At 48.7% G+C, this 19,348-nt stretch overlaps 1 protein-coding gene across 8 annotated transcripts in view; it reads left to right on the forward strand.

The window, feature by feature from the left end:
* The window catches only part of camta1a (calmodulin binding transcription activator 1a), a 285,492-nt gene that overhangs the window by 111,052 nt on the left and 155,092 nt on the right, over window positions 1-19,348 (forward strand). For all 8 annotated transcript variants that reach the window (XM_076041854.1, XM_076041856.1, XM_076041849.1 and 5 more), the window contains one exon: window positions 17,626-17,693. In XM_076041854.1, the coding sequence (XP_075897969.1) occupies window positions 17,626-17,693 (68 nt within the window). The remainder of the gene's footprint in view (window positions 1-17,625; window positions 17,694-19,348) is intronic.

Genomic DNA, 19,348 nt, shown 5'->3' on the forward strand with positions numbered 1-19,348 from the left:
TCCTCTTTGCCGAGAGAGAGAGAACGGCGGCAGCAGTCTTGAAAAGATAAGAATGTTTGAATTATGTCGGAAGGACACAGAGGGAGCTTATTTTGGCAGCGAATTGCGTCAGAATGTTGTGCAACGTTTAACAAGAGGGAGAACGTCGTTTGGGGTGAGGGAGTGGTAGGAGGGGGGGCATTATTCTTAATCAGAAGGGCGTCTGAAGTGTGCGTGCTGATGTTTGGTACCGTCACCCCGCGCCTGACCCCCGCTGAGCTTGACGACACCACCTGTGTAGGGGGCTGAGTCATATCAGATAATTTAAGGATCTCTGCAGAAAATGCATGAGCTGAAAGTGATGCGGTTTCTTTTTCTTCCCCCCTCCCTCTCCTTGGAACAGGGTTTTTTGCGCAATGGGACAACTAGTTTACTAACAATAACATTATGGGTAATGAGGGTAAAATTGGTTTGCGCACCATCATATTCTAAGTCCCAGTAATTGTCATTTAGAGCAAGAGCCTCTGCAGACTTGCTAATAACGGGCATCTGACTCACGCCGTTTAGGTTTTAGGCTTGTCGGGTTCCCATTGGGCTTGTTCCTTCTTCTTCTTCCTCCTCTTCTCTTTCTTTTCCTTCTTTTTTTTCTGACCACCTGGGAGGGGGAAAAAAAAAGGAGTTCCCCGCTTGGCGGCTGGTGATGCAATCTGATATGAGCGTGGAGGCTATGTGATCACAGAATAGCCTCTCTGGTGAAGAGGTGAAGCTATTACTGCGCCGTTGAGTGCAGGTCATTTTCAGCCAGACAGTGAGGGAGACGGATGGAGAGACTGAGAGAAACAGGACAGAAACGCTGACAGAAAGACAGGCGGACAGCCCCGACCGACGGCTAGATAGGCAGATGGATGGATAGCAGAGAGCCGGGAGTAGAGGAGGTGCATGTAATTCCAACCATTAAAGCTTTTTTTTTTTTAAAAGCCGCAAGCTCTTTTCTGCACCGACGGTGATGAGGAGACGGCTAAGATATGAGATCGCAGATCACTAGATTGCCCTTGCTTCCATGTAAAATTTATTCCAAATACGTTTGCACAGCGTGTCGATCCAGGTTGTTGTTCTCGTGCGCTTGTCCTCCGTAGCATGTTAACAACATGTCGTGGCAAATGGAGCACGTCTCATGAAAGTTTCAGCGGCGTTCGGAGAGGGCCCCGTGATCGGCCGTGTGTAATGGAGAGATATTGAAGGAGCGGATCCGTTGACAGCGTGTCGGCGGAGAAAGGGTTTGCCGGTTGACACAGGCGCGGGCACGCACGCACGCACGCACGCACGCACGCACGCACGCACGCACGCACGCACGCACGCACGCACGCACGCACGCACGCAGATGGATGACGTGCCGAGGGAATCTCACACACACAAGCTGCTCAGAGGAGGCCTCCTTACTGGCCGGCAGTGAGAGGAAATGGGACCGAACGAGACGAGGAAGAGCGGGAGAAGGAGTTAATCACCGCGCTAATGCCGCACTTCATCATCGTTTCCCGAGGCCCGGCTGATCGCCCTCGCCGCCGGCACCGTCTGCACGGCGTGCTACCCTTCCCCCACCCACCCGTCTTCACGCTGCCGTCACGTTGCCCGCGACGAGCTCGAGCGGCGTGGCCGTGTTTTTGGAAAGGACTCGCAAGGCGGCGCGCGAAAGTTGTTGATCCTTGAAGGGGATTCAAGTGAGGATTTAGATTGACCTTGGCTGCCGCGCATCAGATATGTACGCGGGGGGAGAGGGCTGCGGGGGGCAAAGTGCCTTTTTTTTTTGTGGTGCTTTTTCATGCGTGCCTCTTTATTTTTCTTTTTGTAAAAGGCCCCACCGCCACACGCGGCGCTGTGACCCCCTTTGCCTACGTTTGGCCCCCGTGTGAGGCGTTTTCTGCTTGCGTGTTTGCGTATCGCGTGTCTCGCCCAGTTGTTTGGGCTCGTGTGCACGAGTGCGTGTAAGATGGCGTGGTGTGCCAGCTGGGGGACGGATCCGAGGCCGGGTGAAGGTGAGCGAGTTTTAAGCGGGCTTCTCCCAAGGGCTCGTGTTCCACAGACGGTTACAAACAGGATCTCAAGAAGTGCTGCATCGCGCTGCGCTGCGCCGCGCATGGCCGACCAGCGGGCTCGTGGCCTCAAAAAAAAAAAAAACGAGTTCCTGCGCGACGCGCATAACTCATGCCGGTTCCTCTCCCCAACCCACCCCCCCTCCTCCTTCCACTGACCTGGCAGTCACTCCCCCGCACCAGAACGGCGACTCCGACCTCTTTAAAAACATCTTTCACAGCCGGCGGATTGAATACTGCCAGAGCGGCGCTTGGCCAAGGCGAGTTCGCAGTCCTCTGCCTCTGACAGATGCACCTGATCAGACACACTGCACCCCTGTCCCGACCCATTCCGACATTTAATGCACAGCATATGCAGGCTTTAAAGCTTTGTAATGGGGTGTTTGAATAGCTCAACTGCGCTCACAACAGCCACTGGGAGAGAAAAAGCAATTTAAGAAAAATACAAAAAAGTGACACAAATGTCACGTCCAGGTTTTTCCGATGATGTTTCGCAGAGGCCGCGTAAAAAGAAAAAAAATCTTCCCACTCGTTATCTTATTTTCAGTGCGGCACAGGTTAACTCACTGACGATTAAGGGAATTGGGTCTGCACACAAAGGTCGGTTTTTGACAAAAAAATAAATAAACAAGCTGGAAGGAAAAGAGAGGCCCTCCGAGCTCAGACTGCATCTCAGGTGTTTTCACAGTTTGCCTGCATGTCGCGGTGTGACGGTTTAATGCGTGTGACTGCGAGTGATAGAGTGACAGGCAACACGACAGGACTGAGCTGTGATCACGGCTCACTTGAGGAGACGCTGATGGCCACGTTTTGGCAAGATGCCCATCAGTCAGTCTATCAGTCTGGCTTTCCTCCTCCGGTCTTAGGACCTACCTGCTGGTGAACGCCGTCGAGCGAAATCCCGCCGGTCGGTCGCGACACGTGCGCTCGTGTGCAACGCCCACTCGCACGCAGTCGCGCCAAAGAAAGCCGGTCGGCTGTGGTGATTTTGGGCTTTGGTTCCACATGGCCTCCCACTAATGGCGGTAATTAATTGATGAATGAGGTCAAATCGGAGATATTCATGCATGTCTCAATTCGGATACGACCTCATCTCGTTTGCAGCCGCGCTCACCCCTGTGCCACCCCCCGCCCCCCTCCCCTCACCCCCTCCACCCCGAGTTGTTTTCTTATTGCGCAGTGCACCACATTCCCTCTGTGCTCATCTGCATAGGACCTTGGGATGAATGTTAACGATGTTTAATTAGACAAGATGCGGGGATGGATGGGTGGGGCGGAGGTGCCAAGGCCAGGGCGGTGCTGCCCCCCGCTGGGAGCGGAGAACACGTATAGCGTATACTGACCGCCCCCTCTTTCTGGTGGCATTTGTGCACCTGCGCGGACACAGACGTACTTGACGGACAATAAATAAGCATCAAGAGGCCAAATGCCGCCAGGGGAGGGAGGTGGGGCGTGGGCGACACGACCCCACAGCGCTCCCTTTGCCGTCTCCTGTTTCGCCGACGCCAAGGGCGCAGGCCCCTCGTCGTTAATGCAATATGAATGAGACATTTGTAAAATGCAATTTATTTGCGGGATATTATGTAGCGATAACGTACTGCCCTTGATAGTTGGCTAATTAACCAGCTTTTATTTCTCACAAGCTCTCTCTGTCTGGAATCAACAATTTCCTTGTGGAATTAATTGGCGCAGAATGAGAACGTTCAGCATCTTTCCAAAATTAAATTCATCCTCCTGGCTCAAGCCCCCCTCATTGTTTTCAGAGGGTTTTTAGAAAATGTGCAACACTTTAATGTAGGTTAAACTGGTTAAACGCTAGGTGTGAAACGTTACAATATTTCTTTCTGGACTGCCATTCTGTTTTTTTTGTGTGATAGAAAAATTGGAACTGATTCAGCGTAAGGTAACGGCTGTGGGATTTGTTGCCTGAGGCCAGTATGCTGCTTTTCCGCACCTATCAAAGACATCAATCCAACTTTCTCTCCCCAGTCTGCTCTGTTTAAAAAAAAATAAAAATCTATTTTGCTGATCCGTGAAGGAGTATAAGGCTTCAGCTTACTGTCGGGTGAACTAGTAAATGATGGCCATGTCGTGTTTTTTTTGTGAGCGATAAGGGGATGCAGATGTTCCTCCCTGGCTGTTCCCGGATGAGATGTCATTACGCAGTCTCGGTCTCAGACCGGCTGTTTTCATGCCTCCTCCTTCTCAGCCAGGACTGCTGGGGCCCCAGAGCGAAGCTACACTCGGGCTCGAGCCATTTGAGCTCGCCGCTCCTCCAAAACTCGGGGCGTATCTCGCGGTCACGGTGAGACGCGGGCGCCGGCAAAAAAATAAAAATTGCCATGGAGGAGCCTGAGAAATCAGAGGTGTCAAAAGCTGTCGGCCTGGAGAAGTTCAGAGCTCAACAGCAGCGTGTCCCAAACTGAGATGAAGATCAGTGACTTCTTTTTTGCAGCTGCTATATAAAACATTCAGCATCAGAGCCAATTGGGAGAGACAGGTTCACGGGCTTTGATTGCAGAGGAAAAGAAAGAAAGGTGGCGGTGGTGGGGGGTTGTTGGTGTTTGCTCTCTGAAAGGTGCTGGCGAAACAACAACAACAACAGTTCCGACAACAGAGCTGCTTGTTCTCCTTTGCGCCAGAGATGCCACGTTGAATCTGCTGCTCTTAATTAATTTGGCGCCAGCGAAGAGGGAGCGTTTGTCGCCCCCTGCTCTCGCCTGTTAGCGCTATTTGTCTCCGGGTGACCTTTGATTTCACAGCACATTGGCTCTTTTTTTCTCTCTTTCTCTCTCTCTCTCTCCCGTTATGGACAAGACGTGGGTTGTTGTTTTTTTTTTTTTCTGCTGACAACAGAGGAAACCTTATCTTTTAAATAAGTAATTCCTCAACGTGCTCAGTGAGTTCACCGGCGGAAATATATTTGGATTGCTGAAAGTGCAGTCGCAGGAAGCGCGCTGCGCGGGAAAGATACGCCCGCCGCACCTTTGCCTGGCTTCCATTAAAGATTTGGCAACGCCGTGTTTGAACGAGACTTAATCCTGTATCCTGCACAGAGCGTCGCGCACATTTGCCCCCGTTGCACAGAAGTAAAGGTTCTGTTTTTCCTTTCTTGCCCCATTATGGCCGGTGCGTTCATTAATTCGGCAGGTGTTGCTGACCGTGGCAATGCTCCGCAATTATAAACGGCCTCCGTGTGGGTAATTTGAACAGGGCTCGGTTTGCCAGCCACGCGACTCGGGAGGCGAGCGAGGGCCAGGTTCATTGTCGGGGAAAGGGGTGAGGGGGGGCTCGAGCGGTGACATAATGGCAACTGCCAGGTCTCCTCGGCGTCCGCCGTTGGCCCCGCGCGTAACTGTTTGGGTTTTTGGAAAGGCAAGCATGCAGTGGCCGTGGCGGGCCAAGACTAGTGAAGAATGAGGGAATTGCGAAGGAATGGATGCGGTGGCACCAGGCTCTGCGGGTTTCCGAATAGGTGCTGGAACACTCTCGCTAACGTTGATGCATGGCCATGAATTATATTATGGCTTGGCAGCTCCTTACCTCTAGATTCATCTTAGCAGTTGTCGCTTTATTTATTTATTTGTCTCCACAATTTGTCAAAAGCATTCCCATGTAAAAAAAAAAAAAAAAAAAAAATGTTGACAGGGTTTTAAAAATGAGGTCGATTTAGAGTATTTTGTGTATAAGTTCTGGGTATAAACTCAGGTAGAAGCCCTTTTTTTTTGCGCGGCACCGCAGATAAATTCTATTTCTGCCGAAATGTCATTGGGTGGGAAAAAAAAAAAAAAAAAATGAGACATGGCAATGTACAAGAATGTTGGCGGTGGACACTTCTTGAATGCCCTTCTGGAAACCTGTCAGGATAACGCCTCATTCAATGGCTGCCTCGCGAGCTGCCGGGGCTCGAGCGGCGGGAGATACAAGTGATGCCCGGGGTCTTTTGTTCAACTCTGACATGGCTGTTTGGACACCTTTGTTCTGGGAGGAGAGGCCCATTCAGTGCGTGCCCCAGGAACAAATTGAATCTGGTTGACAATTAATAGCCGTGCGGCATGTTTAATTAAGAGCATGTAGCCGGCGGACGACACGAGGGAGATAAACAGAGGGGGAGCTGCGGCGAGCCAGACTGGGCTCACAAAAGGGGAAGTCGGGCCATTGGAACGTCTGGCTGATCGATTCCCCGGCCGTCTGCAGACACCCGGCCTTCACAAAGAGCCCTTTTCCCTCTCCACGGGCCAAAACTTTTAGAGGGGAGAGAGATGCGAGGCTGATAATGCACACAAGCCAGATGGAAGTATGCAGAAGGAGGCAGAAAAGTTCAGAGAGAGTGCGCTCGGGGAAGTTGGACCTGAGGATTGGAGGGCCTCGTCTTGATGATAATGGCCTTCTGATTGTGGGTGTTTTTGGTGATCGACTGTGTTGCTTGCAGACACTTGGCATGAGGTGAATTCTTGGCTCTATAGAGAAGTCGGACAGGGCGGCGTGAAGAAAAGGTTTTTGGACACTTTTGAGTCACTCCTAAATCTCCAAGTGCTGTTTCTTTTAGTGCACCCAAAAAACAGAATTGGGAAGTACAACTTTTTTGTTATTGTACCTCAGCAGATTTTTCAGGTATCTGCACTTTACCTGAATATTTATTTATTTTATTGACGTTTATATATACAGGTTAAAAACCTCATTGAGATGCTTTTTTTGAAATACTTTTTACCTTTACTCCCTACATTTGTACACATATCTGAACTTTCTACTTCTTACATTGGGAAAAACGTGCTTGTTACTTTTGTGTTTAAAAGTGTTTAAAAGATACAAGTTACGTTCAAACTGAGTTGTTGTTGTGGCTGTTTTGTATTCTACAAGGGGAATCATTTTCATTATTATCATTGAGTATTTGTTTATATTTATACGTACCTCAGTCTTGGGGTCACTCTGGTTTGTTCAGAACAGATTATTCTGTCACAGCTTTTTCACTTTTTGCAAAATGATAAAAAAAACAAACAAATATTTGAGACGGTGTGAAATTATAGAGGTGTTGGAAAACTTTTTTTCTTTCCCCCCGCCGCTGCGTCCATGCGGGATGTTGGCTCGGCTTTTTCCGGCTCGTGTGACCTTCACAGTCACACGTTGCTGCTGTTGTTACGTGAACACAAATTGGCAGAGGGAGCGATACAGCGGGGAGAGAGAGCTTGACAGTTTTCCTGACAGGTCAAACAGCGGCGGCCATGGTCTCAAACAGACAGTTACACATATACACAGGGCACACATACACACACACACACACACACACACACACACAAAGCACCCACATTCCCTTGAACCCCACTTCACGAAGGAGAGTCCTCCTCCAGAACTAACAATCACATCAGCTAGTTAAATGGCAGCGGCTGAGAAGTGATAATGAGAGAGAGAGAGAGAGAGAGAGAGAGAGAGAGAGAGAGAGAGAGAGAGAGAGAGAGAGAGAGAGAGAGAGAGAGAGAGAGAGAGAGAGAGAGAGAGAGAGAGAGAGAGAGAGAGAGAGAGAGAGAGAGAGGTGCCTCTCACTATTTGTGTTCCTCCAGTCCACTCTGCTGGTACGAGCCGGTGAGTTCTCCCTCTACATATGTGTGCTGACAGGCGTACAGAGAGATGACAAGAACAGAAAAAGGAAGAGACGCAGGAATGTAACTTGTTCGCGGAAGAATTAAAATTGGCCGTGTGTGTGTGTGTGCGTGTGTGTGTTAAAGGCAGGGGGAAGGAGGTAGCAATAAGGGATAAAAGCACGAGTCTGACAGACAAAGGGGTGATCCTTTCCTGCTGACGACTTGTTAGCAGGGGCCGGGAGGAGAGTTTCCGCCGGCTAATTGGCCCGAGCTGGAGATCTGACCATCCCTTTGGTGAATTTTCAGTCTCGTCTTGTCTCTCCACTCTGCCTCAAGAGGAGAGTTTGTCGCTCGTAGTGAATGGACGGCGCAGGCTCCTGTATTTTTTTGCCCTGTTTCCTTTTTTTTTTTCCCCTCTGCGCGCGCTGTAGTTGATTAAAGGCATTTTGCCATTTAACGCAACAATCTGCTTCCCTGTCAGTCTCTTTCTTCGCCTCCTCCTCCTCCTCCATCTCGGCCCTCAACCTCTTCCTCTTCCCTTTCAGCGTGGGGCGAGGAGGGTTTTGGCTGAGCGGCTATACATTTTTCTTTCAGCGGGAACATTCCGCTTCCCTCCTTGTGTTCGAAGGCTCTTTGGGAGCCGTCGCCGCCGAGCACGTCGACAGGAGATTAATCTGAACACGGTGGCCTGACACATTCCATCACGGCGCGCTTATTATGCAAACACAAACACGCTGGTGCCGAATGCCCGCGGGCGCACGTGCGTGACTCCGCAGTCAAAAGACGGCCGCGGCTTTAAAGGGACCTGCAGGTGGTCCTTGGGTGTGCCTCCAATTGAAAGTTAGAAATTGACTTCATGCAAGGTTGCCCCAGTCGTTTGGCGGCGCTGAATGGTGGAATTCAGGGGATAATGCGGGCATTAATTGATTCTGGACCCCCGGAATAAATAAGCTTCCTGGCTCAACATTGCCTGTCCAAGCCTTTCCAAGAATAGAGGACGACGGCTTCAAGAACCCACCCCCACCCCAGCCCCCACCCCACTTTCCCCCCTCTCTTCTTTGTAAAGGTCCGACAGGAGCCCTAAAAATGAAACCTGACATCGACTTGATTGATGTGTCGTGAACGGTGACCTTTAACGAATCCACTGTCACTTAATTTATGCGTTACACCGTCACTCCTTGACTTTCGGGGGAAAGAAATTTGGCTGATATTTGGAGACACAATGCTGGTATTCTTGCGACGTCTCTGCAGAGAGAAATCGCACCTCGTGTTATTACGTTATATTTAGATGACATTTAAAGGCCCTCCGCGGATGCAGCGCACCCCACCCCATCCGCCCCCCCTCGCGCTGGTTCGTCGGAAGAGCAACAGATGTGGCGCTCGTGTGTCCACGCGCTAGCGTCAAATGGTGGACTTGCGTCGGGGAGTCGAAGGGACGAGGCAAGTTTTGTAGGCGTGGGGAGGGGAGGGAGTCTGAGGTCGGCATCGGGGAAGCCTCCACCGCCCTCCATTCTCCTCGGATGGCTTGTCAGCGGGGAGGTGGCAGGGGGAGGTGGTGTGGAGGGGGGGGAGGGGCGGACATCCTGCTGCATGGATGCAGGAGGAAGCCAGAGGTCAGACAGCCACGGGGTGCCAGGAAGTAGACCTGGCCGCACATCTCTACTGCGCCCCCGCAGCGCGCCACGACGGGTCCCGCCTCGGCCCCGCGTGCCAGTCGCTCTCTCTCGCTCTCTCTTTTCTCTCTCTTTTCTTTTTTTTTGTTGGTCCTGTTTACTAATGCATGGCTCGATACTTCTGCCGTGCCTCCAACTTGACTTAAAGCCTTGCCAGAAGTTAGGGCCCGAGGGATGAGGGAGGGAGGGATTGAAGAAAAGAGAGCGTAATAGAATCATTACACGAGACACATCTCTCAAGGGTACAGCGGTAGGGGGTCCCATATGGGCTTTACATCAGCAGGCACACACACATCCACGGTGGAAAAAAGGGAAGAAGAAGAAGAAGGAGACGGAGAAGAAGAAAGTACGCGGGGTCACAGTGTTGCCTAATTACGGCTGACAGAGACGAATGTATTTCATCTCAGTCAACTTTGTGTCCAGTCCTCATTCAGCGTGTTGCAAACACACCACATGATCCGTATCCATTCTCACGGAAATGCTTCGCTGTGAGTCATCCAGGTTTTTCTCCGTCTCACCGCTTCGCTACCGTTTCGGTCTCTGCTGCCGCCACTCTCCCTCCTTTTAAAGTGCAAGAGAAAAAAGGAGGTGCAGACACCGACAGCGTGTTGTTGCAGTGTGGGCCGTTATTAATTCCTCCTTATGAATTCTCTCAATGAGCGAATACAGCAGTCATGGCACCAAATTGTGTTAAATTTTTTATTGCTTGGTGCCCATCTGGCCAATCAGGACTGTGAGGGTCACAGCCGAAGACAGCGTCTCGAATTATGTCCTGAAAAATTGTGTTGTTTTTTTAATGACTCTTTAATTAGAGAATCTTAATAAACATTCCCCCACACTGTTTCTGTTAGAGTCACTTCCTCTCTCTTAAAAGGTTTTTCTTTTAACTCACTTAATTGATAAGACAGCAGTTAATCCTGAATAAGTAACTGTTTATTTTGTCTGCTTGGAGCTTATAGCATTGTGCCTGGTTTTAGATTTAATTGTTTCTTGTTTTTGTCTTTTGTTCCCCCCCCCAAGTGGCTACTTTCTTAAATCTAAAATAACTTTTGGGATAATGAAATTGGCAAAACTTGACTGAACACATTTTTTCTATTGAACCAAAAATCCTAAGTGAATTGAAGTCTCTGAGACCAGAGCAGCTTTAGAGCACCTGGTTGCTCTCCGAACGACTGTTAACACTGTTTGTCCCGTCGAATATTCCTTCATTTAGACATCAGAGATTGAAACGTCTCAATCTGTAGCTGCTCAGCTCTGGAGGCTGATGCTGTCTGCTGTCTCAAAAACACTGCAGTTAATAACAACCCTAAAATGAAAATCAAACAAAATTGTGACACGCTGTGAAGAGCCGGGCCGTAACGCGTTGTTTGGTTCATTCAGATTTTCCAGCACAGATGTTTGGACATGTGGATCTGTTGTTTTATTTGCTCATTCGCTCCTGTTCTTGCTATTCATTACGTGTAATTGTTTTGTTTTTCAACATTATCACAGCTTTAGATACAGAGCCTCTCTCCACCTCCCAGCTCTCGTATTTCAAGTGCTATTAATTTGCCAAAAAGGAGGCAAACCACACATAAAGTGAGTTGGAGATGAATCAGTGGATAGTTTTTATTTCAGAACAAATTTCCTGCCTTGCTAATATGTTTTTGGCAGATTCTTGTTTGCCCAGGTGATCTTTAACGTCACAAGTGGCACATAATTTTGCATCTGTTTTTCTTTATAACCTATTTAAAATGCATTGTTTTTTTTCTCATTCAGCTCTTTTGGTTGTATTTTTTTTAGGATAGCCCATGTATTGAATATTCCTTAAAAAGAATTCCATCATTGTATCAAAACTGTTGTCAAGGTTCCTAAAATTTCCATCCCTTTGTGTCACATTCGTCCTCTGCCGCTGTTTCCGCCACCACGTCTGCACGTATGCATGTACACACTGTGGCTCCCAGAAGTGAAATCGTAAACAAAGTGCTAGCGGGGCAGCTTCTGTGGGGGGAAACATTGATTGTGGGTGCAGGGAGGCGTGCAGCACCGAGGACCGGAAGGAGGCTCCCCAGGAGAACTGCCTGACTGCCCGCCTGCCTGCCCGCCCGCCTGCCTTTTTCCACGATGGCGGCTTATGACCAGCATTCCAAGCAGAAATGCGAAAGAGAGCCATTGACCAAATACTGGAAAACATCTAAGCTTTCCAGGATCAATGTCAAATTGATTCCACAACTGTGTATAATGTAGGGCAGTGGAAGGCTTGTCTCGCTCATCCTGGCTCGTGTACAGCAGGAGCAAGCTGAACTGAAGGGTCTGAGGAGGCTCCGTCGGAGGAGTGAAATAGCCCGAGGTGTGTTTTAAAACATATAGTAAGGCCTTTGTGTTGAGAGAGTACGTGGAGAGAGGTGTGGAGGGGGTGGGGTGGGAGGCTGGGCTGCAAGACGTGATCATGCATTTTTGAAAGCGGCCGGAGTTTCTTTTATTTTTTTTTTCTTCCAGCCGCAATATTGCGATTTCTGTCTTTTTAATCGATCCAGGCGCAGCGCGAGAAAACACCGGGATGTTTTTTTTGGAGGTTGTGGTGCTGAGGCAGAGCACCTGCGACTCTGGCTCGCAACCCTCACCCGGCGTGACTCCCACCGTCCACCACACCCCCTACCCTCACCCCTTTCGGCGTGCTTCTTTCTGCCGAGCGCCACGCAGGTTCTAATGAGCGGCGTGCTGGAGAGGGCGTCTTTTTGAACCCAGCGCAGGGACTCGTAGAGCAGCGCTCGCCGCTCTCCAGCAGATGCCAAGTGCAGCTGTCAACGGCTCCACTCTATTGTTGCCCACTTTTACTTCCCCACCACCACCACTACCACCACCGTCTCTGTTTCTATCTGGCCCGTCCCTCTGCCCGCCTCAGTCCTGACCATTCATCTTGATAGTAGCTCCACCGCATCCTATTATGAGCTGCGCTCAAACAATCTGGGAGGCTAGCTGGAGGTTACAGCGCGCTAAAATATATTCACTGCACCTCGCTACTTTCTCCAGCCTAAAAAGAGTAATACGGTCATAGGAGATTACATAGCTACAGTGTTTGATACATTATTGCTAGGGCATTAAGAATTCATTGGGTAAAAAAAAACCTAAAACAAAGAAAAGGCCCTAAACTGATTCAGCAAAGACACTTATGTTTGTGGAATCGAACCATGGCACTTTTTCTTTTTAATCAGCAAGCCTCTCGTTTCTTCCTTTGTTAAATGCATTTATCATTGTCACGGGAAACATATCTTTCTCCTGTCTTCTTCCTTTATTTTCTACCTACTTTCCTCTTTTCACCCCTGTCCTGTCTAATCCACTCGGCAGTGCCTCTGTGCAATTACACTTGAATTTATTCTGCTGCATATTATGATAGCCTGAGGTTCCTACAAACCCTCTCCATCCTGAAGCCTTTTGTGCCCCACCCTGGGCGGTCTGATTTCCTCAGCTGCCCTGGAGGAAATATCCGATGACCTGGCTCCCCGCAGCAAAACCCAGGTCATCAGGGAGGGCTCCTTTCACAGTATCCCTCCTTCAGCAGCCTCTCATCCACTTCCTGCTTTCAAGTGCAGGGCAAGGTCGAAGCTTTGAGGCTGCATTCCCCAGACTTGACCACAAGGCAGACTGGAGGCGCTGTGCTCTTTGTGTCGACCAGGACTTCGGCTCCGGCTGTTCTTTGCATCTTCACGCTGTCTCGCATTCATTTCATTAGCTCCCACTTTTACAGCAATCAATACCGATTCTGATGTTATTTTTTTTTTATTGTTGCAATATTTTTTTTAAACATTCATTAAGTGCCTTTTCATGACTAACTCAGCAATTGGACTAATTCTGTAATGGACAAATATAGGGCTTTAATGGTTGAGTCGTGTTTTTTTCTTTGGATGTCTGAGGGCACAAACAATCACAGAATGACTCATCACTCTGCGGCTCTGCATAATGTGTTTAGAATATCTTAGGCATTTAAAACTGACAAGACCATCTCTGTGTCACTCAGATTTCTCGGCCCTTTAAGCTCCCACCCTTCTTTTTTTTCATTCTTCTGTCAGCCGAAATGTGCTCCGGACATGTAGGGAGACGTTATGGATGTTGTTAGGCGACAGGTATCGGATGCAGCCTGAGATAATGCCAAAAAGGCTCCCATCTCTCCCCCTAATGGTCCGGCGACAGTTGTTTCAAGTGTTCAGGTCTGTCATCCAAAAGCCGGAGCGTCGCTCCTCTCAACACCTCTCCTTTCTCTCATGAATCAAGACTGCTGGGGAAAGAGAGAGTTGCATGCAGGGAGGATCAGTTCTAGGGGATCCCAGTGCAGCTGCTGGGGGGAGAATATCATTAAACACTGGCATCATGTTTGACAGAATCTTTTTCATCGGGGAAGAGAAACATTGAGACGGCACGCTCCTCATCAGCGTTGAAAAAGAAAAAGGAGTTTATTTTGTGTTGACCAGACGATCGGGCCGATAGCGATTATTTTCTGAGAGTTTTACCGCTGCGACCTTGATACCAAGATGTGAAAGAGGATGAATATGTTACTGTCATCTCCAATTTCAAATAGACATTTCTTGAAAAAAAAGACTCTCCCTGGAGAGAATTCTATCCCTCAAGAGTGAAAATATCGTTTGAATGGGGAGACTATAAAAGCCCCGTCGTCTTAAAATGAACGTTTTCTGTCGTCCCTTTTCACCTCCGCTGTTATGAAAGTGGGGGGGAGGGGTTGGGGGTGTGGTGGAGGGCCAATGAGAGAAGATGGGGACGGGCTGTTTTGGCAATCGGAAGGCAGAACAAGAGGGGAGACGCGGTGATGAGGGCTGGAGTGACACCCGCTGAAGTGCATGCTAATAACGCGACAGGCCCCAGACAGGTAACCAGTAATCAGACCCCTGTGATTGTGACGCGCTAGACAGGAAACATGCACACAAATGCTGTCGGCCCCTCAGCTCTGGGTTGTTCCACTGCCCCCAAGTAAAACAACACAAAGCAATCAGCACGTCAATCAGAGGTCGAATCAAGTGCCAAGAGTTTTATTGTCATATACGCAGCAAGACAGGCAGTTATGCTGCACAGTAGCTACGTTTCCATTACCCCTAGAATTGCACAAAACCTAAATATCGCAATAAAAAACTGGTGATGGAAACGCCTAAACTTTGATGCTCTCATGAGGTGGTTTTTCAGACTTATCCATATAGGTAGGTATATTGCAAAAGTGTCATGGAAACACTTTTCTTGCCGCATTTACACACCACTAGACATGACGTACGGGGTCTCGTGACCAGTTCACTTCAGGTGAAAATGTCGTGTTATGATTGGATGGAGGAGGAGACGGAATATTTTTTTTTACCAGTAATCAAAGAGAAAAATATGTGATCATGTGTGAACAGCCATTCTTGACAGCAAACAACATGCAGATTTATACAAGAAATTTTGAACCTCTATCCTCCTCAGAATTATGGCTTATGCACTTTACACCGATCAATTGAAACACGTGCAAATCGCAATTGTACGTTGTCGAAATTTTTGAAATATTGCTTTTATTTGGCGAAAAACTATAATGGAAGCACAGCTACTACAGTATGTTCATTCTCCCTACAGAGATTTGTGTTAAAAGATAAAAAGAAGGAAAAACGAGTTCACGTCTCCACATAAAAAAGCAAATGAAAAAGTGATAGTGCATTGTCGACATTATTCGCAAGATGTGCAGTTTGTGCGGCGTTGGCAGTTGTGTGCAAGTTGTGCTCAATATTCTCAGGGCAAAACGCTTCATAGATTTTGCCAACGTCGAATTGAACGTCGTAGCGGCGGAAGGATGATGTTTGTCAGGGAGGCTGTGGTGTTGGGGGGCGCGTGGGTGCGGGAGACTCGGAGGCAGGAAATACAAACAGCCCGGCACGAGCAGGATTCTGACCTGCGAGGCGGCGAGGCGGCAGCCGTGTGTGCCGAGAGCCTCCTCGGAATATTTCCCCAGCGACGGAGGGGCAGCGCCCGGGGGCTCCGGGGTCAGAGCGCCGAGCCCGCGGCCCATTGACAGCTGCTGCTTTGACTTTGATGCACCGTCAGTGGCTCCCGCCCACGCCGCCCCACCCGCCCCTCCCCCAAACCCCCATCCCCTCCGAGCTTGTTTGCTCAACCTGAACACATGCTAGCCTCTCATTATGCCGCCCCGTCCAAACTTTTGTCTCGTTGCAGCTGTTTAATGGCCGCACGTCTGTTTTTGTTTGTTTCCTCGCCATAAGATTATTGCACCTTTATGGCTGGTCGGGGGGTTGGAATAATCCCTGGCATCTGTTCAGAGAGGGAGGGGCGCGCAAAGAGCCAGAGGTACAGACACTCTGCTTTTATTCTTCTTTTTTTTTTAACTCCCTCTTCCCTTCTTTTTTCTCCCCCTCCTCTACTTTGTCAAAGCACGAGGCCACGCCCCCCCCCCCCCCACCTCACCCCTCCGCTCCCACAACCACCATCCGCCGAGATGAAGGGGCTGTGGCTGTATTTTAGAGACAAGGGTGATGGAAGGGGCTACGTGCGAACAGGCGCAGAGGTCACTGAAGCAGGTTCTGTTATCTGCAAAAATGTACACAGTCGACGGGATTAATCAAATTACTGCTGCGTTAGTTTGAATTTATTTGTGAATGCGTGCAACCCCCCAACCCCCCCCCAACCCCCCAACACAAAAAAGAACAAAACACAGTTTAACGCTAGGTTCTTTTTCTCTCTCTGAACATTTCATCTCTTCTTTTTTTTCTCTGTCCACAATGAAGATGAGTCGCCCTGAGCCCCTTACCCCCCTCCCCCACCTCACCCCAGCCCACCCCCCTGCTATCTTTTAATTTTACCGTTTCTTTCTTTTTGCTTAATTCAAGGCTCCAGCCTGTCATGACTTTTACTGCCTCTGGTCATTATGACCGGGGAACAGCAAGTTAATCAACGCAGCTTTATCTCCCAGTCTGCACCTGGAGGCAAAAGGGTGCCAGTCACGTTGGGACCCGTGCCAGTCTGGGAGGGGTATAGTGGGGGAGGGGCATCATCCCAGTGGGCTGCGGCCGCCTCGTGCCAAGCCGAGCTCTTCGCACTACCTTGACAAGCCAGCGGGTGGCCGAGCTTGCTGTCGCGCGCTCCTCATTGCGGGTTTCCATGCAAAAAAATGAAGATGACACTTACACACACACATACCACATTACGCCCTCATATGTTCCTATAGGTGCTATGTTTTCGTTAGCATCCCCCATGACTGGATGAGTAAAGAGCTGGCAAGAGGATTTCTCTTTCTTTACACTTCGAGACTTATACGCCAAACAAAACGGCACTCAGGAGCATATTTTCACCTAAACGTTTGTTGACACTCCCACACAAGGAGAGATGCACGTCCTGAGAAACTAGAGGGGGATTGTTTTGGCAGCCGGTTCGTCCTTGTGCCAGCTCCCTCCTAACAGTCTCCGAACCTGACAAATGTTCTTGCTGAAGAGTGAATTGCGGCCTGTCGCTGGTAATCATTAGGTTGTCTACCAGCGTCCAGGGCGCTTTTATTTCTTCCCATTAGTTTGTTGGGAAAATGGCCGGGTATGGCAGAGGATGTCCCTCCATCCACTCAGCCTGCTCCTGCTGCAGTGGCCAAGGCGAGCAGGCGGGGGAAATACTTGAAAGTGTCAGATCGGGTTTTTTTTGTTTGTTTGTTTGTTTAGAGCAACGTCACTTTGGCCGTTTTGCTTTGCTTCCGTCCGAGTGTCGGCATCGTTTCCTCGCGTGCGTGCACACAGAGAAGCCCCGGCCTCCTCCGAAGCACGTCGATACATCGCTAGACGGGCATGTAATTATCATTCCAGGGTTAAAAGTGGACTGATCCGTGGAGGAGAGTCAAGGGCAGATCAAAAGGATTTAGGCGAAGATCGGACCAAAAATGTTAAAAGCTGCTCACAGCTCAAACACAGAGATGTCAATCTGTCTGAGAGCACCTTGATGTTCTCTGGGGAGAACTTGATCAAAGCCTGCGTTACAAAGATGGTCTCAGAAGATGATCTGACCTCGGTTGCGTTTCCACCCGCTGTCTCTCTCTTTACTTCTTCTTCTTCTTCTTCTTCTTCTTCTTTTTTCTTTCTTTTTTTTTTGAAACCAGCCTCCATTTACCTGCCTGAGCTCCCTGGCACTGCCCCGTGCGCCGTCTTCTCTGTGTTTGTGCTGCGGGTTAGACCGTCTGAATATCAATGAAGCAGTCTCACCAGCGTATTACAAACACAAGTGAACAGTGATTAAAGATGACATATCTAAGCCTCACTCCCTTCCTCTATTCTCTGCTCTTCCTCTTTCTTTCTGCAGGAGATTGCGGCTTACTTGATAACATTTGAAAAGCATGAAGAATGGCTAACGACATCCCCTAAAACAAGGTAAGAGAATAAAATATCTGTGCTCTTTTTAAAACAGTGACTTAAGATTCATGTACCTTTAAAGTATTGCATAAGAGAGCTCAAATTTACATGTTTATTTAATTATTTATTACCTTATTTTTGTACATCTCCCTTGTTCAAGTTCAATGTGGCCTGTTTAATTTTACAAGCCGCTTGTGGCTGTTTGGGGGAAAAAAAGTTTACAGTTAGCAGATAAATGATGGAATATTAATATTGACTAATAATTGCCTTTAGCAAGCCAATTAACATGACATGCCCCGGTGCGTCATCCGCTTGGAATGGTCTGTTAATGTGTTTCGCCTGCACATTCGCTGCTCGGCTAATAACACTGCTGAAGCTGCGGGTGTTTGCCTGGGTCAGACGCTAACGCCCACGCGTGGAACGGAATGCCAAGTGCTGCTGTGATATTTGAAATAGAATAGGGACGGCAAGCACTGGAGCCAATTCCCATTGCTAATGTATGCTGATATGCAGGTATAAAGGGCCATTTTGCAGATGAAAAAAAACAAATTGGCTCGCTTTTTAAGCAAACTTTTATCCGCAGAATTTAATGTCAGCATACAAATGTGGATATTATTGCGTAATTATTTGATGAATGTAATGTACTGATTGTTAATGCATGTAACTTTGTCACTGCAATTGCGCTACGAGTGAGTAACTTTTGCTAATTTCCAACGTTTGGCCGCCTTGGATTATTTCTTCTGGTCTGCCCCCCCCTCACCCCGAACCACCTCCCACTGCCGGATCACACAGTGTTAACACAATGTCCCCTTTACTAAGGTTTACATTTTCATGCATTTGGAATCAGCTCAATATGTTAAACCTCGGTTCCTCTTTTTCTGCAAGATGGACTGGCAGTGCTGGCATTATTAGCAGTCCTCATCCATGTGTAAATGGACCCTGGGCTCATTGATGTAGAACCCATTCCTCTTCCCAGCCTTCCTCTTTTCCACACTGCCTCGGAGGGACATTGATAATAGTTCTGCATAAAGACACTGCCAATTAGAATACATTCTCCATCGTAATTTTGGGCACATGCCAAAAGAGCACTGTGCTCACCTGTTTTCTTTCTATCTATCTATCTATCTATCTATCTATCTATCTATCTATCTATCTATCTGTCTATCTGTCTGTCTGTCTGTCTGTCTGTCTGTCTGTCTGTATATTATTGTGACTATAGTCTCTCAATGTCGTCATGGATGTGACCATTTGAAACAAGAGGTCCTTCAGGCTATAAGCGAAACATTTTTACAGCCACAGTAATTTGGCGCTGAGGGAGGTGGGAAGTACATTTGTCATTATCTCATGCATACTCATCAACCTTTGCGCTCCGGTCTCTTATTCAGATGTGGTAAGTAGAGCGAATGAGGTGGAGGCTCTGGTTGGCGAGTGGGCGACTAAAGTTTGTGGGGATTCTCCCAGTTTCACACCTGACACCTGGAGGCTGGTTGCTTTATGTGTCAAGAGGTGATGGGCAGACTAAGAACAATGTGGTCAGTGGGCTGCGCTTGCACGGCACTTTTCAGCACCTTTGCGGTACCCCGCTAGCGCTTTACAAAGCCTCTCGTTCACCTACTCACTCACACATTCACACACCAATGGGTGGCTGCTGCCATGCAAGGTGCTGGCAGAGT

Source organism: Nelusetta ayraudi, unplaced genomic scaffold (assembly GCF_046127955.1).
Source record: "Nelusetta ayraudi isolate G7.1 ecotype Tasmania unplaced genomic scaffold, CSIRO-AGI_Nayr_v1 ptg000070l, whole genome shotgun sequence".
Classification (NCBI taxonomy): domain Eukaryota; kingdom Metazoa; phylum Chordata; class Actinopteri; order Tetraodontiformes; family Monacanthidae; genus Nelusetta; species Nelusetta ayraudi.